This window comes from Filicampus tigris, chromosome 13, assembly GCF_054856515.1.
Source record: "Filicampus tigris isolate MCC_2025a chromosome 13, RoL_Ftig_1.0, whole genome shotgun sequence".
Classification (NCBI taxonomy): Eukaryota; Metazoa; Chordata; class Actinopteri; order Syngnathiformes; family Syngnathidae; genus Filicampus; species Filicampus tigris.
Genome location: NC_141229.1, coordinates 17,981,508 through 18,000,332, shown reverse-complemented (window position 1 = coordinate 18,000,332; position 18,825 = coordinate 17,981,508). Strand labels below are relative to the sequence as shown.

At 40.0% G+C, this 18,825-nt stretch overlaps 1 protein-coding gene across 2 annotated transcripts in view; it reads right to left on the bottom strand.

The window, feature by feature from the left end:
- Positions 1-4,739: 4,739 nt before the first annotated feature.
- The window catches only part of wdr43 (WD repeat domain 43), an 18,277-nt gene continuing 4,191 nt past the window's right edge, over positions 4,740-18,825 (bottom strand). The window contains exons 4-18 of one of the 2 annotated variants that reach the window (XM_086049377.1): positions 18,159-18,279; positions 16,846-16,964; positions 16,644-16,746; positions 16,442-16,506; positions 14,852-15,011; positions 14,536-14,622; positions 13,733-13,855; positions 13,422-13,574; positions 12,716-12,802; positions 12,604-12,635; positions 11,355-11,418; positions 11,013-11,126; positions 9,924-9,993; positions 5,715-5,773; positions 4,740-5,528 (exon numbers count right to left, since the gene is read on the bottom strand). In XM_086049377.1, the coding sequence (XP_085905503.1) occupies positions 5,388-5,528; positions 5,715-5,773; positions 9,924-9,993; positions 11,013-11,126; positions 11,355-11,418; positions 12,604-12,635; positions 12,716-12,802; positions 13,422-13,574; positions 13,733-13,855; positions 14,536-14,622; positions 14,852-15,011; positions 16,442-16,506; positions 16,644-16,746; positions 16,846-16,964; positions 18,159-18,279 (1,498 nt within the window). In that variant the 3' untranslated portion in view covers positions 4,740-5,387. The remainder of the gene's footprint in view (positions 5,529-5,714; positions 5,774-9,923; positions 9,994-11,012; positions 11,127-11,354; positions 11,419-12,603; positions 12,636-12,715; positions 12,803-13,421; positions 13,575-13,732; positions 13,856-14,535; positions 14,623-14,851; positions 15,012-16,441; positions 16,507-16,643; positions 16,747-16,845; positions 16,965-18,158; positions 18,280-18,825) is intronic. The other variant, XM_086049378.1, reaches the window with a different exon arrangement.

Here is an 18,825-nt window from a genome sequence, read left to right as displayed (position 1 = left end):
GTGAATGATAGTTTGTAATAAACCATGTGGTTTGGTAATATAATGCGCTTGTATCTCATTGTGAGTAAATGATATTGCCGAAAAATTTAGTATCTTCTTTTAAAGAGTTTCTGAGTCAGAATCTGGATCACTACATTTGCAGTATTTGGAGTGAAATGTTGATGCACAACAGTGTCCCTTTCCCTTTGGTGTTGCACCCATCCAACCACTCTGACTTGCAACCGTATACACTCTATATTTTCATTAGTGGTGTTGAGGGCACTGTGCTGAGAACATTACTTTTTCCTTTTCAAATCCCTCCATCATGTGATCTCCTATTAAGGCTTCTTTTATTGATGCTATTGTTGCTTTGTGGTTCTTCTGACATCCAGACATAGGCCTACCAACTCAAATCTATCATCCTTTGTCAAACACGGGAGGGAAAACAAAATAATGGACTTAATGCATATTATGTATGTACATCTGTTATTTACACCTGGTGAAATAAAGCCCATAAAATAAATATATATAAAAATAAATAAAGTAACCTGCAAATGTTTTCTTCTCCTTCTCTGCCCACAGTCAGCAAAATCAATTATTCACCAGTTCCTGAGAATTGTTTCTATTATTGAGAAGAATATTTCTTATGACTTAAGCCCTCCTAGTCTGTATGTGAGCGAATCAAAATTACAAGTCGAAATGGTCTAATTTTTCATTGCTCAAGTTCATCATACAAACTACCTTCTAAATAATTGACATCTCTATTTATACAGTAATGCAATTCAGACAGCCCTTGTATGATTTATTCACACCTACTCTTCCCAATTTTCCATCTGTTGTATTTGCTCTCCTGTGGGCATTTGGACACATCGGTAGAGGTGGGTAATCCAGGTGCAGAAAATAAAAACCCTGCCACAGTTTGGCTTTAGCCACAGGGGCTTCTACTCAACCGGCAGGTAAACGAGCTCAGTTGATTAGAAGCACCTGTGGCTAAAGCCGAACTGTGGCAGGGTTTTCACTTTCTGGACCTGGATTACCCACCTCTGCACATCGGGGAGGACAGCAATGCGTTGCAGATAACCAGGACTGCACAACGTACTTCCAGGTGGCAAAAGGATAATCATTTGTTAATGACACCACTAATCTACATGTCATTTGTCCGAGACCAAGTATTTAGGGGCTTTCAGACCGCAGGAAACAATTACAGAACTTCCTTATTTACCTTGGTAGGTCGTGTAATCTCCTTGTTCACACACAAAAAAAGGTTCCTGGTCTGGGAGATTCCACCAGCAGTATAGAGAATGGCGGCTTGATACCAAAATATTGAATTTCGGATCCAGAGTGCTCAATTTTAAGTATCGATCCTCAAGCCAAAGTATCGCTATTTGCAATTAATTCATGTATATATTAATTCATCTATAATTTAGAAGGTTGTATTGTCATCCAATTAGAATTTTCGCTATGTGCAGCCAAGGGCAAAGAGCTTTCTGCCTTGACAGAAACAGACTGCTGGCGCTGGTCCCGCCCACCAGAATCTTGTAAACGCATCTGATTGGATGAAGAACGATCAGTGTGAAGGCCCGCGTCTCGTGGGCACTGCATGGAGTGCACCCACTGTTCATAAGATGACATGGAAGGGGTGACAAAATAGTTTGAAGTAGTTTGGTTCGACTGATGATGTGTGCGCTCCCACTGGTGTGAGCGCAGCAGCAGCGCACATGTGTGTTTTTTTCCCCCACAGCTTTGTGTAAATAAAAAACGTCACTTCCGGTATCGATATCCGATCGGTATTGCGATATTTGGGCCAGTATTACTAGGTATCAGATCGAATCTAAAATACCTGGTATCGCCCAACAGCATGCCCATGTTTGGAAGTGCTGGCGTTGTAACCGACCAGGAAGTAAAAAGTGAGGCCTTTCCACCGGTTTAGATGAGAGGACCGCATCTTTCCAAAATGCATTTTTCACTTTATTTATCGAGGCTTCCAGCATTGTTAACATGCTGTTTCGTAAATAAATCCACCAAAACCGCAGTAAAATCGCTCGCCAGCCCCTATCTCTACGTTGGCCGACAAGGGTAAATGCGCTGCAAACAGCCGAACGCTGTAAACAGAGGAATGATGCAAACAAAAAACATAAACAAACAAAAAAAACACAAAAACGCAAAAAAAGAAATGCTGAAATCAAATCACAGCAAACTTTAAAAAACGTTTTTTTTTTAAACGCTGCGGAAATCTAATACACACCAACTCAAAAACGACAGCAAGAAAAAAAAAAGATGCAAGTTAAAGACACTAACAGGAAGTTTGCCATGCCACTATGGGGGCACTGCAGGACCAGTCCTGTCAGACCAGATCCTCTGGAACAGAAGGCCAGATCTGGCCGGCCGCATCATTTTATTTGGCCCGCGAGAGCAAATTGAAAGCATTGAAATCATCAAGATGGTCAACTTTCATGATGCTGCTAAAATCTGAACCAAATTTTCAAATTGCCACGTGTAAAGCATTTTCTTGTCACGTTAGAGTAACTTAAACAGTACTTTGAACAAACTGCTGTTCTTGACTCATGATTTCGGAAATATGTAAGTATTAATATGAGGAGGTCATTAAACATTTATATGGTTTCACAGTCATAACGGACCTCCAAGTGAAACTGTAACTACAATGTTGTCCGCAACAAAGATGAGTGACACCCCAGCTCTGGAACGACCAGAGCAGGATTGCTTAATTAGTAGGTAGGCCTACTGTAATTGGCCATCTTTTGGAGAAAAAAAGGTAACTTTTAGTTCATGTCTTTTTTAACACATGGACGTTATCTTTTACAATATTAGAGCAGCATAGTTGCTTGGACCATAGGCCTGTTTCTAAAAGCTTGTACGATGTCTAATTAACGCAAAACATACAACAAGTAAAATTACACGATGGACAAAGGACGGTGTTCACGTGAGACCAGAAAATGACAATGCTTGTACTGTATTTGTTTTTGTATGTTTGCATCGTTTTTTCAGTAGAGGGTGCAGTAGAGCACCAGTTGCGGGTGCTCACAGATACAGTGAACAGTAACATATGCGCCAAAATTGGCATATTCTAATATCTTGCGAAACGTGCGGGTGGGTACTCCGGACTGTTGTTTGAAACAAAAAAACAGTCCCCCGACCCCAAGGCGGTTATACCCTTGCCAGGGATCGACCGCCTAGGTGCCCACATTGCCATGCAGCGACCCAGCTCTCTTTCCACCAGACCCATATGGCTCCTCTCACAGGTGGTGAGCCCATGACAAAAGTGGGATCACATAAAAGTCTTTTCTAATCAATTTAAACACTGTACTTTTCACAACTCCAGTTGCAAAGACTTAAAAGGCATTTTCCCATGTAGCCTCTGCGGTTATGCACACTAGGGGACACCAGTGAGCATATACATTTAAAATGTCTTTGGGTAGGGGTGGGAGAAATAATCTTTCTTGGATGTATAATGATGCAAACACTATTAAATGAAAGAAAAGTCAACTCGAAAATGTTCTTTACAGTAATATGTTCTATGCGCCTTCACTAGTCTTAAAACACCATTCTGATTGATATTGCGTTTGTAGATCTTGAGTTAAGCAGAAAACTCCACCCATTTTTAGCCATCTCACGAGCTGCCATTTTGACTAAAAATGATATCATAGTTGCTCAGGGCTCAGGTAACGACCAATCACGGCTCACCTGTTTTCTGAAGCTGAGCCATGATTGCAACTGTGATGATTCAGTTGGCCAAGCGGCCACCCCGACACAGACAAATACTCGTGGTTTTTAACGCTGAACTCATATTCCACAAAAGTAATATTAATCAGAATGCTGTGTTTTCAAATCATGGGGCTGCATAGAACATTTACTTGTAAAGGATATTTTGGGATTGACTACTCCTAAAAAACAACAACAAAAAAGCAATAGGCACAAGTCTGGCCTAATCTAACTTTTAATATGAATATACACAAAACACTACTTGGAGGCTTTTGTGCATAGTTGGGAAACATTTGTTACAGTACAATTTATACAAGACAAAGCACACCCTTACATTAAAGTGGAAATCAACACAAACATGTTTTTCCAGAATATGTTCTACACAGGCCCAGTATAGTTGAAATACGGCATTCTGATTAATATTGCGTTTGTGGAATATACGTTAAGCAGTAAAATTCACCCACTTTTAGCCATCTCAGGGGGCAGCCATTTTGTCACTTCTGTCGACTGAAGATGACATCAAAGTTGCTCAAGGCTCAGATAAAGACTGATTACGACTCACCTGTTTTCTGAAGCTAAGCCACGATTGGTTATCAGAGCCCTGAGTACTTCGATGTCATCTGACAAAATGGCCACCCGCTGAACTAGCTAGAAACGGGTGGATTTCTCATATTCCACAAACGCATTTTTAATCAGAATGCTGTGTTTCGACTAGCGAAGGCGCATAGAACATATTGCAATGAATGTTTGGGTAGACTTCTTTAAGACATTATACAAATTATTGCATCATTTTTTGAAATCTCATTGTAAATCTAATATTTAATGGGCTAATAAACAAGGCATTTGAACACCTATACCACCCTATAAAACCTAAGTCATATTAAAAAGTCATTTACTCAGTCTGTGAATCACGTTTTGCCTTTTGGCTGCTGCCAGGTTTGGTTTTAAGGTAGTGGACATCAGAACATGTCCGTTCATAACTCATTTAAAAACGAGAATTGCAACACGTCGAAATAAAGAGAACCTTCAGGAGACTTGACTGACTTACAGGAGTTCCTTTAATCTCAAGGACCTCTGCGGGATAGTTTTAGAGGGAAGAGCTCATACAAACACTTCACTGTACATACAGATTTACATTGTTGTGTAGGGGCATAATGTATGGTCTTATCGAGTCCACCTCTGGATCAAACAGTATTCTGTACATAAAAAGCCTGCATCCCAGCTCCAAGAACCAGGCACAAAATGGCAAGTGTAGTTATAGTCAACCAATAAGAGGGCGCCAACTTGTCTTCAGCACAGCAGACCAATATGCTGTAGTATGGATTGCAAGATGACAGAACCCATAAATGCTGACTAACCTGGATACATCTCCAAATTCTTTTGTCAGTCATTTACAACTCTGACCACAAACAACTGGAATCCATACTAGAACTGACAGTTGGACAGCATTGATTTAATGTTGCGTAATGTGTTGCCCTCCTCTTCCTCAGGTCGGCAGTCTTCAGAGTGTAAAAGACAGTGAACAAGATCATTGCCGAACGTTAAACATAAAATGGACGACAAACAGCTTACTTCTATCACGTCCCTCGATTTTGTAAAACAATACTTTTTTTCATAATAAAATCAAAATCATGAAACTAAAATGAAAGTACATATAATTCTTTCAGGTCCATTTTGTGTTTGACTTGTCATTCTTCTTCACTCTCATTATCGTGCTCCATGTTTTCCTCCCCGTTTGCTTTGGAATCTGTCCTGCTGTCGGGATCCTCTTCATCCTGGTCAATTTGCTCTTTCTTGTCATCCTCCATCAACTCATCCTCCTCCCAATTCTAATGATGAATAATAAAAAGTGTGTAAGAGTCATCTTGAACTAAGAAAATGTTGCTAGTAAAGCGCTCTACACTAAACTTTTTCTGTTGCATAGTCAAGACGGACATAGTTGCTACAAGCGTCTTCGCTGCTTGCTGCATTGTAAACTTCAAACATTCACTTGGAGTAGTCTTATCAAAACTTACATCTGAGTCTTCATCCGCAAGACCTTCTGGTCCAGAAGCCTCATCTTCATCCGAAGATTCTATTAAAAGGCAAAAGGAGGAGGAAGAAACATTTTAAGAATGGGCGCAGATCCTTATTCAGAATAAACATCTGTGCCCAGGAGGTGGCATTATGCAATCAGAGAAAAGTTCTCAAAATAATAAATCCCTGAATATATGTCAAAGTTCTACACCAAAATGGAATTTTTAATCAGAACAAACCTCTACAACTCACAAAGTTGTACTGTACTTGGAATATTGGTAAAATAACTTTGTTACACGGCAAAATAAAATACAAATGCCAATTCCACATAAAGTTGTGATGTGTAAAATGCAAATAAAAAGAAACAAAAAAAATTATTCAACCCGTTCAACCAATATTCAAATGACTATGCAACAAACGATATTTTATGTCTAAACTGACGGACGGACTACATTTTTTTTTTTTTTAAAGTGCACTCATTTGCATTTTGATGCAAATTTTTTGTCTAGAACTAGAGATGTGCGCGACTAGTCGTTTAACCGTCCACGATGTATTAAACGTTTAGTATTTTAATAGTCGGTTAAACGCTGCATTAAGAATCACGCATCTTGTTCCTCACGCCTCGGCCTCTGTGAACAAGCTGAGCGCCAAGAGAGAGAATTGCTCCACTCCCCCCCGCCCACATAGTAGGGGGCGGGGACACTAAGTTTGAGGAAGAATATTTAGAAAAGTAAATTCTGAAGGTGCCAAAGGCAGCTACCACGAAAAACAATGGCACCGCTTGGCAGTATTTTGATGCAGCAGAGGACAACAAGGTCAGCTGTAGGCTTTGTAAGCATAAACTCGCTTAAGACCACTCTCCCGGAGCGATGAGAAACCACACAGCGGCGGGGCCAGGCAGACGAGCATGAGAGCGGCCGGACTGGCGCTGCGATGCTCACCGCACAGCTAAGATTACCCAACTAATTTGTAAAACGACGCAATATGCTGCCGCTTTCTTTTGTTGAGGGCAAAGGGTTCGAAAAATTAATACATATTGAGCCTGAGTAGCTACGTGGTGCCAAGTCGCAAAACAATAACGCCCCAACTCGAGAGTAGCCATAACAAAGAGTAGATACTACGAGCGTTTGAGCGCACCAGCTATGTGGACACTGCTATAACTACAGACGGATGGACGTCCATAGCCACCGAATCTTACATGACTATGATGTGTATAATGTATGTGGACGAAGGACATCTCCGCAGCTGTGTGCTTCATGCGCCTTGGAGGAAAGACACACAGCTGAAAACTTGGCTGCTCTCCTGCGGCGCGTGATGGGTACGTGACACTAGAAAATAAAGTCGTCGCCTGTGTGCATGATAATGCACCTAACATGGCGAATGAGACCCCGCTGGACTGGGAGTCAGTACCATTACATTATTCATAGTAAATGCCATGCATTGCATTGGCAAATATATCAGAAATATATTTTTCTTTCAATTGTTCACTTTTATTCAGTCAGTTGTTGTTACAAAAATAGAATTTAAATGAACAAACTGTCCTTAATGTTTGGGCTAAAATAGCCCCTACTGTAAATACACAAAACATTTGCATTTTAAACTTTGAATTCAATATGGATTAAATTTCAAGTTTTCTTGCTTATAGACTAGTCGCAAATAAAATTTAAGACTCGTCGGCGGGCAAATTAGTCGAAATTCCCATCCCTATCTACAACACTCTCCTAAAAGCCAGGACAGGGACGACATAAGCCTGAGGCAGTTGAGGAATATTCAAAAACTCCTTTCTGGGACATTGATCAGGTGAACAGGTAAATTTTGCAAAAAGGTGAGAATAGGGCTGGGCCGATAATTCGATATGTATCGCGATTGACACGTGATCGATACCAATAGAAAATGTATTCGATAAATGTTTGATAGAAAAAAAGAAAAACAAACCCGATCGCAGCATGGTGCGTGATGTAGGCAGCGCGCTACCGCCTCCAAACATGAAGAAGCGTTTAAACCAAAGAAGAAGCAGCTTTTAAACCAACGAGGAAGAAGCTGTTAGCGAGTGAGCGCCGTAACTTTGCTCAAATAAATGACCACTCGACTCGAGTACAGCTCTTACAATTAAATTATAGTATGCATGATAACCCTATTAAAAACCCATGTACGGAGCCATGGTGTACAAGTAGAGGAGTTCTTGTCTTTGACATGCTAGCAGTAGTTAGCCTTATCCGACACCGGAATCGCACTCAAGGTCAAATCAAGCATGTAAAATATGAATGGACTATGGCAATAATGAGTCCGCTAAAAAGATAAAGTAGTCCTAAGATGGTTGGTCAACGATGATGTATGCACTGCAAGAGAGTATTCGTTCACTTAAATTGGATGAAGGTTTAAAACAAAATCAGTAATTGTCAATATTGACTGATATGAAATACTTAGATTGTGACAGTTTTTCAAACATTTCTCAGCCCTTCTAAGCACATTACCATTAAAATAGAGTTTATTTAGAGTCGTGATTTGTCGTTTCCTGAGCTATGGGCAACTGATGTCATTTTCAGTCGACAGAAGTGACAAAATGTCAGCCCACTGAGATGGATAAAAACGGGTGGATTTAACTGCTTATAACTCATTCCAAAAAACACAATATTAATCAGAATGCAGTGTTTTGACTAGTGAAGATGCATGGAACATAATATTGCAAAGAATGTTTTGGGGGTGGCTTCGCCTTTAAGCAAAAACTAAAACAACAGCGTCCTGGGAGTCGTACACTGTCGAGGAACTGAAGAATGGCTTCAATCTTAGTTCCTAAATGCTTACTGAATGTTGTTAAAAAAAAAAAAAAAAAAGGAAGGAAGCGTTTCTGGAATGTACTGCAGATGTTAAATCTAAAATGATTATTTGAAAAAAAAAAAAAAAAAAATCAAATCCCAAGTTTATCAGTTTGAGGATAAATTAGTCCCATCCATCCATTATCTATACCGCTTATCCTCACAAGCGTCGCGGGGCGTGCTGGAGCCTATCCCAGCTGTCTTTGGGCAGTAGGCGGGGGACACCCTGAATTGGTTGCCAGCCAATCGGAGGGCACACAAAGACAAACATCCGCACTCACAATCACACCTAGGGGCAATTTACAGAGTCCAATCAACTTACCATGCATGTTTTTGGAATGTGGGAGGAAATCGGAGTACCCGGAGAAAACCCACGCAGGCACGGGGAGAACATGCAAACTCCACACAGGGAGCCGGGGCCAGGATCGAACCCACGACGTCTGAACTGTGAGGCGGACGTGCTAACCAGTCGACCTCCGTGCCACCGATAAATTAGTCTTTGTAGTGTATTGAACTGAATATAGGGCTAGGAGTTTGGATTTGCAAATGGTTGCATTGTTTTTCATTCACATTTTACACAACAACCTTTCTTCTCCAATTGTAGTTCTGACAGTTAGGAAGCTTCAAGAAGGTTGCGATCAAGTACCCATAAAGACAGTAGGAAGTACATCTTTGTACATTAAATGGCTGTTTGACAATTTTCAAGCAATCGGTGACGTTTTAGCTATTGGACCCTATAGCACTGAAACATTCATGTAGACACTTCCAACTTCTTTCTTGGAAGCCTACAAACCATTTATGCTTCCCTCATTCAGATCATAATAGGCATCTATTTGGTCCTTCACTGCTTTTTATATCGTAACTGTAATGAAAGAAAGTGACCGGAGCAGGGCCATGTCCTGCTCAAAAGACAAGAATGCTACTACACTTGTTGCTATGCAACAAGTGTAATGTTTGCATGCAGTGCACATCCAAAATTGTTGGGGTTATGAGCAAAATTGCCAATAAAAACCTTTATATACACACACACACTCTTCAAAAATAGGTTGAGGTGACTTAACAAGAAAACAAGTGTACAAATAAAAAGAAAGCAGTGCAGCCATTTAAACTAAGGAACATTGGGACTTCTTAAAAGGGTGAAATAAAACAACAGTTTTCAACTTTCACACGAGCAAACTGCTGCTGTTCACCTCACCCAATAATTCACTTTGATGGTGACATCAGCAGGATTCATAAGAACTACCAAAATATGACTCTACCACGGATTATTACTTAAAATATATTACACATAAACATAAATGTACCACAGATTATTACTTAAAATATATTCAACATAAGAAAATAAAATGGGGCCAAAAAAATTGCAACGCTAGAATAAGTACAAAGTCTTACCTTCTTCATACACGAGCTTGGCTGTGTGATCAACATCAGATACCTTGTTGCTGCTTGTGCTTGTTGCCACCTAGTGGTAAAGAATAACAGTGTTATGTTTTTGCGGTCCATTCATAAGTCTCAAAAATAAAAAAAGAATGCAAAGAATGCTCTGATACTAGACAAACTATATACAACACTGTTGCTGTGGGGTCTAAGCCTTACATTGCCAAATAAGGTCAATTTCATATTTTTTCACGGATCGATACTATTGGTCTAATGCCACATATGTTATTTTTACGCATTATTAACCAATTCAAAGTGTTGTAAATAGCTGGAGAACAAATTTATTCATTCTCGAATAGTCCATTGTACGAGACGGGCTGTAAAACTTCACATCTTCCCTCACTCTGCCGCAGCCAAGCAGCATGTCGCCTCAGGATTGAAAGTATATGATTTTTAGACCATAACAACCAAAAATAGTAAAGTTGGATACATTTGAATGAGCTTGTTTTTTTTAATGGATCACTAATGCTTCAGTACAGGTTTGGTAACTAAGCAAGATGGAGTTAGTTCTTTTTTTTTTCTTCTGAAAAGTAGGAATTTTGGAGATGCAAGGATTCCACCCGACGGTGACGACATGCAGAGATTTGGTAAAACCGTGCCCTAGCAATGGGGAAAATAAAGCCTCAAGATGCTTCGTGAACCAGTTGTTGTATTTTTTGACTCCTCTTAATGGCAGAGTTGGTTTAAAGAAATCGGTTTCAGAAATGACAAATGAGTGTGCTTTGAGCCCTATGTTGAAGGAGGAGTCAAAAAAAATACAACTGGTTCATGAAGTATCTTGAAGTTTCATTTTCCCCATCACTACTGTGCTCTAGTATCATTAATAGATGATACAAATGAATCAAAAACTTGCAATGCAAACAGATTCAGATTAAGTAATTAATGACTGTTTTATTATGATTTGTTTTGATGACAGCAATTACTAAGTATGCTCTCAGTAGATGCTTGGATCTCAAGCATCAAGTAGCAAGGTTAAATCCCAACCAACCAGTGAAGTGGCAAGGATGAGATGTTACACTTTGCCATAAATTTGCTCAAGTTGACCTGTGTAACGAGGAGGTACAGCTTTCCATGTAACTTGGTCAGTTTGTGGAACATCTTCACTCTGCTCTCAATCATATGATAAAGCACTCCCAGCTGAGAAACCAGGTCGGGCAGCTGTTGGATATACCACAGAATTACACAGGTTAGCAATAGAAACAGAAAACAGGACAGAACTGTCCAAACACTTGAACAAAATCGTTATTAACCAGAACAAATGTTTTTATTTAACTTCGCACATTCAAGATACTTATAATACTGCCTTTTAGTTGACAATGTCAATGACTTAAATGTATCGTTTCGGATTTACTGCCACAGCTCCAAATGAGCAAACCGCTGACTCACCGAAGACAGGTATGACGTGTGGTGCATTAGCACTGCCTTGAGCCACCGGACCATCAGAACAGCCCTGATAGAAGGAGAGGGAAAAATGGTTAAAATGGTCAATGGTGCCACAAAACCAGTGGCCACTCGTCGCACACTGCGCAAGTGTCCATGTTTGCGCACAAGTAGGCCTGTCACAATAATTCCGATTTGACTTATCGCTCGAGAAACAAAATTACACTATTTTTTTTCTGAGTCGATAAATGGTTATTCACATGCCTATTTGTTTACATACTTCATCAGCAGTCACTCGCGCTGATTCGTTCACTGTCCTGTTAGTCACCAAGCAAGGAAACAACACCTACAAGCACTTACAGAGAGATGCTTCTCGGGTACTAATAAATACGGAGGCCTATAAGTTTGATACGTACGTCAGCCATTTGATCAAATTACGTTAATTATACAATATTAATAATTTAAGAAATTAATTTGTGAAGACACTGAAAATTAGTGTTGCACCCCCATTTTTTTTTGTATAAAATGTTATATTTAACACAGCATTCCAGCCCTCACCGTAAGCCAGAATCAGTGAATTTTGGGTGGCCCAACAGTCACGTAGTGGCCCAGGGCCACCTCTAATGTCGAACCCTAAAGGGTTCCACTTCAGTAAATTAGAAGCCTCTTGCCCAATTTTGTTTAATTTTATTTAAAATGTTTTAAGTCCTCTTGCTTCAATTCCCTTGTTTTACCCTTGAACGCCATGGTGACAACATTTGTACTGTGCCATTGGTCCAAACAGAGGAGGCAGGGCTACTTACACAAAGACAAGAAACTAAGTGAAGTTGGGCTGTCACAAACAAATCTTTTTAGAATCAATTATCCTATTGATTATTCATCGATTACTCTGGTAATTGAATACACAAAGTTATTCAAACTGATTAGTTCACTTCCTCGCATAAAAGCAGTGTCATGCAAAATGCACAAGTGCAGAGGGAAAAGAAAATGAACTTTACAGACAGGGCCATTCATGATGAATTATTGTATGTACAGTACATGTCTATTCAACCAGTAAACAATGACCCAGATAACTATTTGATTTGAACAAAATCCACCCTTCACTAAGCTTTCACAAGTGCTTGGATTTGAGATGGTGATAGATTCCACTTGGAGCATTTTTCAATAAGTAACCCATAGGAACTTTTCAGGGCAAAAAAGTCCCCCCTCATAATAAAGTGCATCTAATATAACTGAATGCCATGCTTATACTTACGTGAAAGGGTGTCCTTGGAGCCTCCTGGTAATCTATAAGAAAAATGCTTGCTTAAATCCATCGTGACAAAGATCTACTTTAGTGTCATTGCAGAATATGAACTGACACTCACCTCTTCCACCAACGGTAAAACAGCAGGGAGAGGTATCCGAGCAACAGTTTTCTTTATTACCATCTCTTTACGAGTCTGAAAAACTTTCTGTGAAAGGAAAGGGAAAAATACTGATGAGTGGGAGGAATAATTGATTCTTCGATGCAGCGTGATGTAGATGTCAATGATTCAGAATCAATTAATGAATGTCGATAATAGATCATTCAAAAATGCAAATGAAAAAGCTTACACTGCGCAAACTAACATGATGTGCTAGCTCTGGTATTAGGCGGCGCAGACACTCACCATTGCACTGATGTCACAACCGGGTAGGTAAAACAAAATGTCCTATGCCAATAATGAGCATCTAACAAGTTAAATTAGACCAAAGACGGTTGGTCAACTGAAATGCACGCAATCTTAGTTTGCTACATTCACATTGGATAAACAATGAAGATTAACGCAAGTCTATCAACGTTACTGCTTGGGGGAAGCATCACCGTGGAGTATGTTTCAGCAATATTGCCCAGCCGTACATGAAAGATGATTAAAACAATTGGTTTGGAATGGGACATTTAATTCTTAACATTGTATGTTACGAGTTGAGTTACGAGCATGGTCACGGAAAATTTGAACTCGTATCTGTATGCACTAATGTACTTGAAATATAATGGAGGCGAATTAAAACTTAACTGTATTGTATAAAGACCCCGAGAGGAATACTTACATTTAGGATGTTGCTGTCACTGCTCTCAAGGCCCTGCACCAGCAACACTGCAAAATTGTCTGTCTGTAAAGAGGGCGTCCCTTTAGGAGCTCCCTTTTCGGTGGACACTGTAGACTGCAGATCAATTTCACCAAGACGCTCTGCTATTGACATCTGAAGAGGGAAGCGAAACAAAATGAGATGTGCATATAAGTTCATTGAGTCCGTCAATACAATTACAAGAGCGTTTAGGGCAGGCTGTTCTTTTTCTAGAGGTAAACATAAATAGAATGTGACGTTTTGGCATTTGTTATTCATCATCAGGTACACACTTTACAAACCTCTTTGGAGTCTGTGTCTTTCTTCCTTTTCTCAGTTGCCTTAACTGGGGCTTGATGACCAGGAAGGCCAGGAACCAGCACTTTGCTCTTGGCATTGACAATTGGGGTTTTCACCTGTAGATGATAGAAGGCAAGCGTTTTTCTCCCTTCATCCTACACTTGCAGAGTGAATAATTCAAGTATTCATATTCCTTGAATTTTTCACATTTTGCCACCTTTCGATCTCAAACTTAATTTTTTAAGTGAGAATTTATGTATCCACCCACACAAAGTAGCATGCAATTATAAAATGGAATAGAAATGATACATACTTGTCCAAATGTGAAGCAAATAATCCGATAAATGTGGTGTGCATTTGTACCCAGCCCCTGCCTTAATACTTTATAGAGGCAACTTTGGCGGCAATGACAGACTTTTGGGATCTGTCTCGACCAGCTTTGCACATTTAGAGTAGACAATGAATATTTTGCCTATTCTTCTTTGTAAAATAGATCAAGCTCAGCCAGACTGGATGGACAGAATCAGCGAAGAGCAATTTTTCCAAGTCTTGCCAAAGACACTCAACGGGGTTTGGGTCTGTACTTTACCTGGGGCAATCTACCATGAATATTCTTTGATCTAAATCAAAATTGTGGCTCTAAATTAATGTTTACGGCCATTTTCTTGTGTTGTAACTGCTTTCAATATCAGAGGTGCAAAAAAGGTCAGCATCGACAGAGCAAGATAACAATAGTCATACATCTGACAGCACACAGAAATGTAGACTCCAGGGACGTAAAAATCCTGACGGCTACCTTGGAAATGGTAGATGCGATGGAAAGGGACAATGTGGTCTGAACATTCCGCGTCAAACAAACATGTCTGTCAGCTGTGTTGATATCCTGCAAAAGAAGAGGTTGAAATAAGGTCATTTAAAAAATGGATCAATACATTTGACATTATTATTTGTTCATTATCTAATGGAATACATAAAAAGAGCCAAATGAATTTGCAACAGCACAAACCGTCGACCAGGATTAGACAGTGATACCCAAAATTAGAGTAACCACATGCATCTTTTTAGCTATAAAACAGCTCGCTATGCAATGAAGCAACTGCCTGTGCGCTCACCACTCTCTCCATTACAGGCTGTAGATAGTTGCCGTAAGCTAGCATCACAGTCCGTGACTCATCACCCACGGCAGCTGCGAGGAGAGGGATCGGCATCGGGGAATCCTTCGTGTCCGACATCTGCACCGTGCATGAAGGTGACAGGGGCTTCTTGCAGGGCCTGTGATGACAACACTTTGACTGATCTAAATCACTAGCAAAAATGCACTACAGATCCAAATGTTCAAATTAAGGAGTATAACCATTACTTTAAGGAACAATGTGGAAAATTCAAACTCATACAACAGCATACAATAAATTATGCCATTTTTCAGGATTGCGTGGCAACTGTTTTTTTTCCTGCTGACTCAAAAAATTGCCATCAAAAAGAACATCATAGCTACACCGTGTACCACACTGACTGTCACTTGTAAAAGGGGGACCACTGCCAAGCCTCAAGATAATTGCCACCCACAGCTCAAACCATAATGAATATTTCGATTTAACATGATTGTCCCAGAAAATAGCAGAGTGGATACAGTGGGCCGATATGAGCGCCAAAGCAGAGATAAGGTCAACAGTATTGCCAAGGTTACTCCAGTTTTAGGGAAGTTAAATTAAAAAAGGTTTTAACCCTTTAATGGCCACTGTATCTGTGTTGCACACAAAATGTTAAATGTTTTAAAATAGACATTTGCTTGGAAGTGAACTTCAACTCAACAAATCTCTTGAACTTGGTGTTAAATATGTTATGCGCAAAAAGAATACCTAAAGACTATTTTTTAGGGGCTGGGTTAGACCACCTATCACAATGTTCCCAATGTTGTCCCAAGTTGCTAAAGTACATACGGTACTATAAATGACATGCATCTAGACTTTAAGAGTCCCGATTAAAACCACTTCACTGTTTTGTGGGTGCTTGTGTGATGTTACCACAAGAGGCATTCAAAAAATGATTTAATAATAAAATCCTACTTATTACGTGTTAACATTTTTAAGACATTGTATAGTCAAATAAGGCCTTGTTTTTAGATTCAATGCCTTTTAAGACTTTTAAAGAGGATGTCAACCCAAACATATTTTTTCAAGAACGTTTTCTGCAGGGCCCACTAGTTGAAACAAGGGATTCTGATAACTATTGGGTTTGTAGAAAAGAGTTAATCCATCAGTTTTTAGCCATCTCTAGGGGCAGCCATTTTTTCACTTCTGTCGACTGAAAATAACATCACAGTTGCTCAGGTAATAATGACCAAATCACGGCTCACCTGTTTTCTGAAGCTGAGTCATGATTGGTCGTTACCTGAGCATGTGATGTCATTTTCAGTCGACACAAGTGACAAAATGGCCGCCCCCAAAGATGGATAAAAAAAAAAGTTGGATTTCGCTGCTTAACTCATATTCCACAAATGCAACCTTAATCATAATGCTGTGTTTCAACTACTGGGCCTGCATAGAACATGTTCTTGAAAAAAAAAGTTTGAGTTTACTTCCCCTTTAAGGGTCCACAGGAACCCTGATTGCTCTCTAGCAGTGAACCACGTAAAAAACACATTTTAATATTGCGTTACAAAGGTTAATCCAGTCAATAAAGTGAATGCACTCGGGGCTTACCCATTTAGAAAGTGCTCAAAGAGATGCAGCTGTCCATCTTTACACACCACTGCTAGCCTCACCGCCTGTCATGGAAAGAGAATGAAGAATTTTGCATAACGTTTGTTGACAAATAATTGCATCGAAATATCCAATAAGGCATCACGTCTCACACAATGTATTTTGTGAGGTTTAACAATATATACGCAGTAGATTCTCTGACCTGTTCCTTGCTTTTGGATGTGACAAGGTCAATATGTTGAGGCTCATCCGTCAGTACAAATGACACCACCGAGTTCTTGTCCTTGCCATCTTCTCGTACTTGCCTGCGGTGAGACAATCTTAAGTCAGGACCACAGCACATTTATAATATAACGTAGTGTGATGTATAGTTCATGATCTGAAATGACACGGTGTGCACGCACCACACACTAAGAAGTCGATTGTGAGCAGCACCAGACAGAAAATAGAGACTGCTGCTGTCAGGGGGCCGCGTGGTGGCAAAGCGGAGGGTCGTCACAGCTGTGGAATGGCCGGTGAATTTCTGCAACGGGAGGGAAGCGGACAAGATGCCAGTTCGTTTAGGTGACAGCTATGTTTAACTGGTATAATAAAACATTCTTTCATTGCTGGGAATGTACCATATTTTTTGGACTGTAAGCCGCAAATTTTTTCCCATCGCTTTGAACACTGTGGCTTTTAAAGCCACGCAGTATATTTATTAAATTTTACTCACGAGCTTCAAGCTGTCAACAGATTAACTTAAAGTCTCGTCACTGACCAATTCAAATACTGAACGCGTCATAGTGGACCAATGAAAGTGCCCTAAGACTGCCCTAATACTGAATATTCATCAGCCATTTGGTGTTGGAATGTGCATAGCGGCACGTCGCTGTGGAGGAGTGAATATAGAGGATACTGAATATAGTAGAGCAAAAATAAGCATTTTGAGTTTAATGTGCATAGGGATCTAGTGCCATAAATACAGCCATCTGTGCAATGCGACCCCTGTCTCTCTGTTGCTTGACAACCGACTCCCACCATCACTGGCAACAGACAACTGGCACTAACAACAACCCACGGAAGACAGCATTTCTAACCATGGCGCAACATCCCATGTGTCCCCAAACATGAAACAAATGGCTTTCCAAAGGCTGCGCTGCCACGAGCTTACAGTATGTGCACTGCTGCCTGATGAAGCTCATCTGAGAACTGGCCTCGTGCGACAAGAGTGACTGAGAAATTCTGGGACACTACGATGTTACCAGATGTGTTCTGCATTGTTTTTTTTTGGGGGGGGGTGGTCATGTTCCAGTGTTCAAGGTAGAGAAAAGTTTGTAAAAATCCATCTGTGTGAGCTCTTGCTTTGCAAATATCCCATGTTATGATGTGGAGACCTGCGGCTATTAATACGAAGCAGCCAATGCATGTACAAATGTGTTTTTTAAGTTCAATTTAGCTGTTGTGTCTTTTAATAGGTGCGTTTGGTAGTCCGGAAATTCCTTAATTGTAGGTAACAACTGCCTTTTTCAAATGAGTCTTTCTACATCATTTTAGTTGACTGCACTCATATCTACATGTGAATGCAAAGATAGATAGGTTTATTTGAAAGGGGACAGTGCAATTTCACATAACACATATAAAAACATACTTAAAAAATCCAGAATTAGCCAAAAGGCTATTTTTCATCTATAGTCCCCTAAAAGATAAGATAGTGAGAAAAGATAGTGGCACTCACCCTATAAACCTCCTTGGTGTCCAAGTCCCACATCTTGATGGTCTGTCCAGCTGAAAGCAGCAGTTTACCGTCTGGACTCACACACAAACTGGTCACTGCAGCACGGTCTGCCTTCCACTTACTGTAAACAACAATTGTGCTTGTATTTACTATTATGCTTTCACTGGCTCACGTACTAGTCTGTGACAAATATGCAAGTGAGCTTTATTTTTCTATATTGTATACCAGAGATTGTTTGTTTTCAAGCCCGATTGCACTACGGTAGCAATCGTATAACTCCTGAGACAGCAAGATAAGAGTATGTCAGGAATTCAAACTCCACTTCCAATTTGTATGCCTGTAAATACTTTAAGTGAGGGCGAGTTGATAGCTGGACTAAACTCACAAGTAGTGTGGTGTCAACCTGACTTTATTAACTTTGGCCTGGCTTAAAAGGGGGGAAAATTGCCATTACTGCAGACAAAACGGAAACAATTAGCAGTAATAGCCATAGTAAGAAGGACTTAAAAGAAAAAAAGTAAAATAATGGAAATCAATACTTTTCTCTAAAGAGGACTACGGAGAAACCATTTTGCCGTTGGGATAGTGATACTGATTAATTGCAATTTAATTAAGACGATAGCAGGAGGATACACTGATGATCACAGTGCAGGCAGTGAAGGAAATT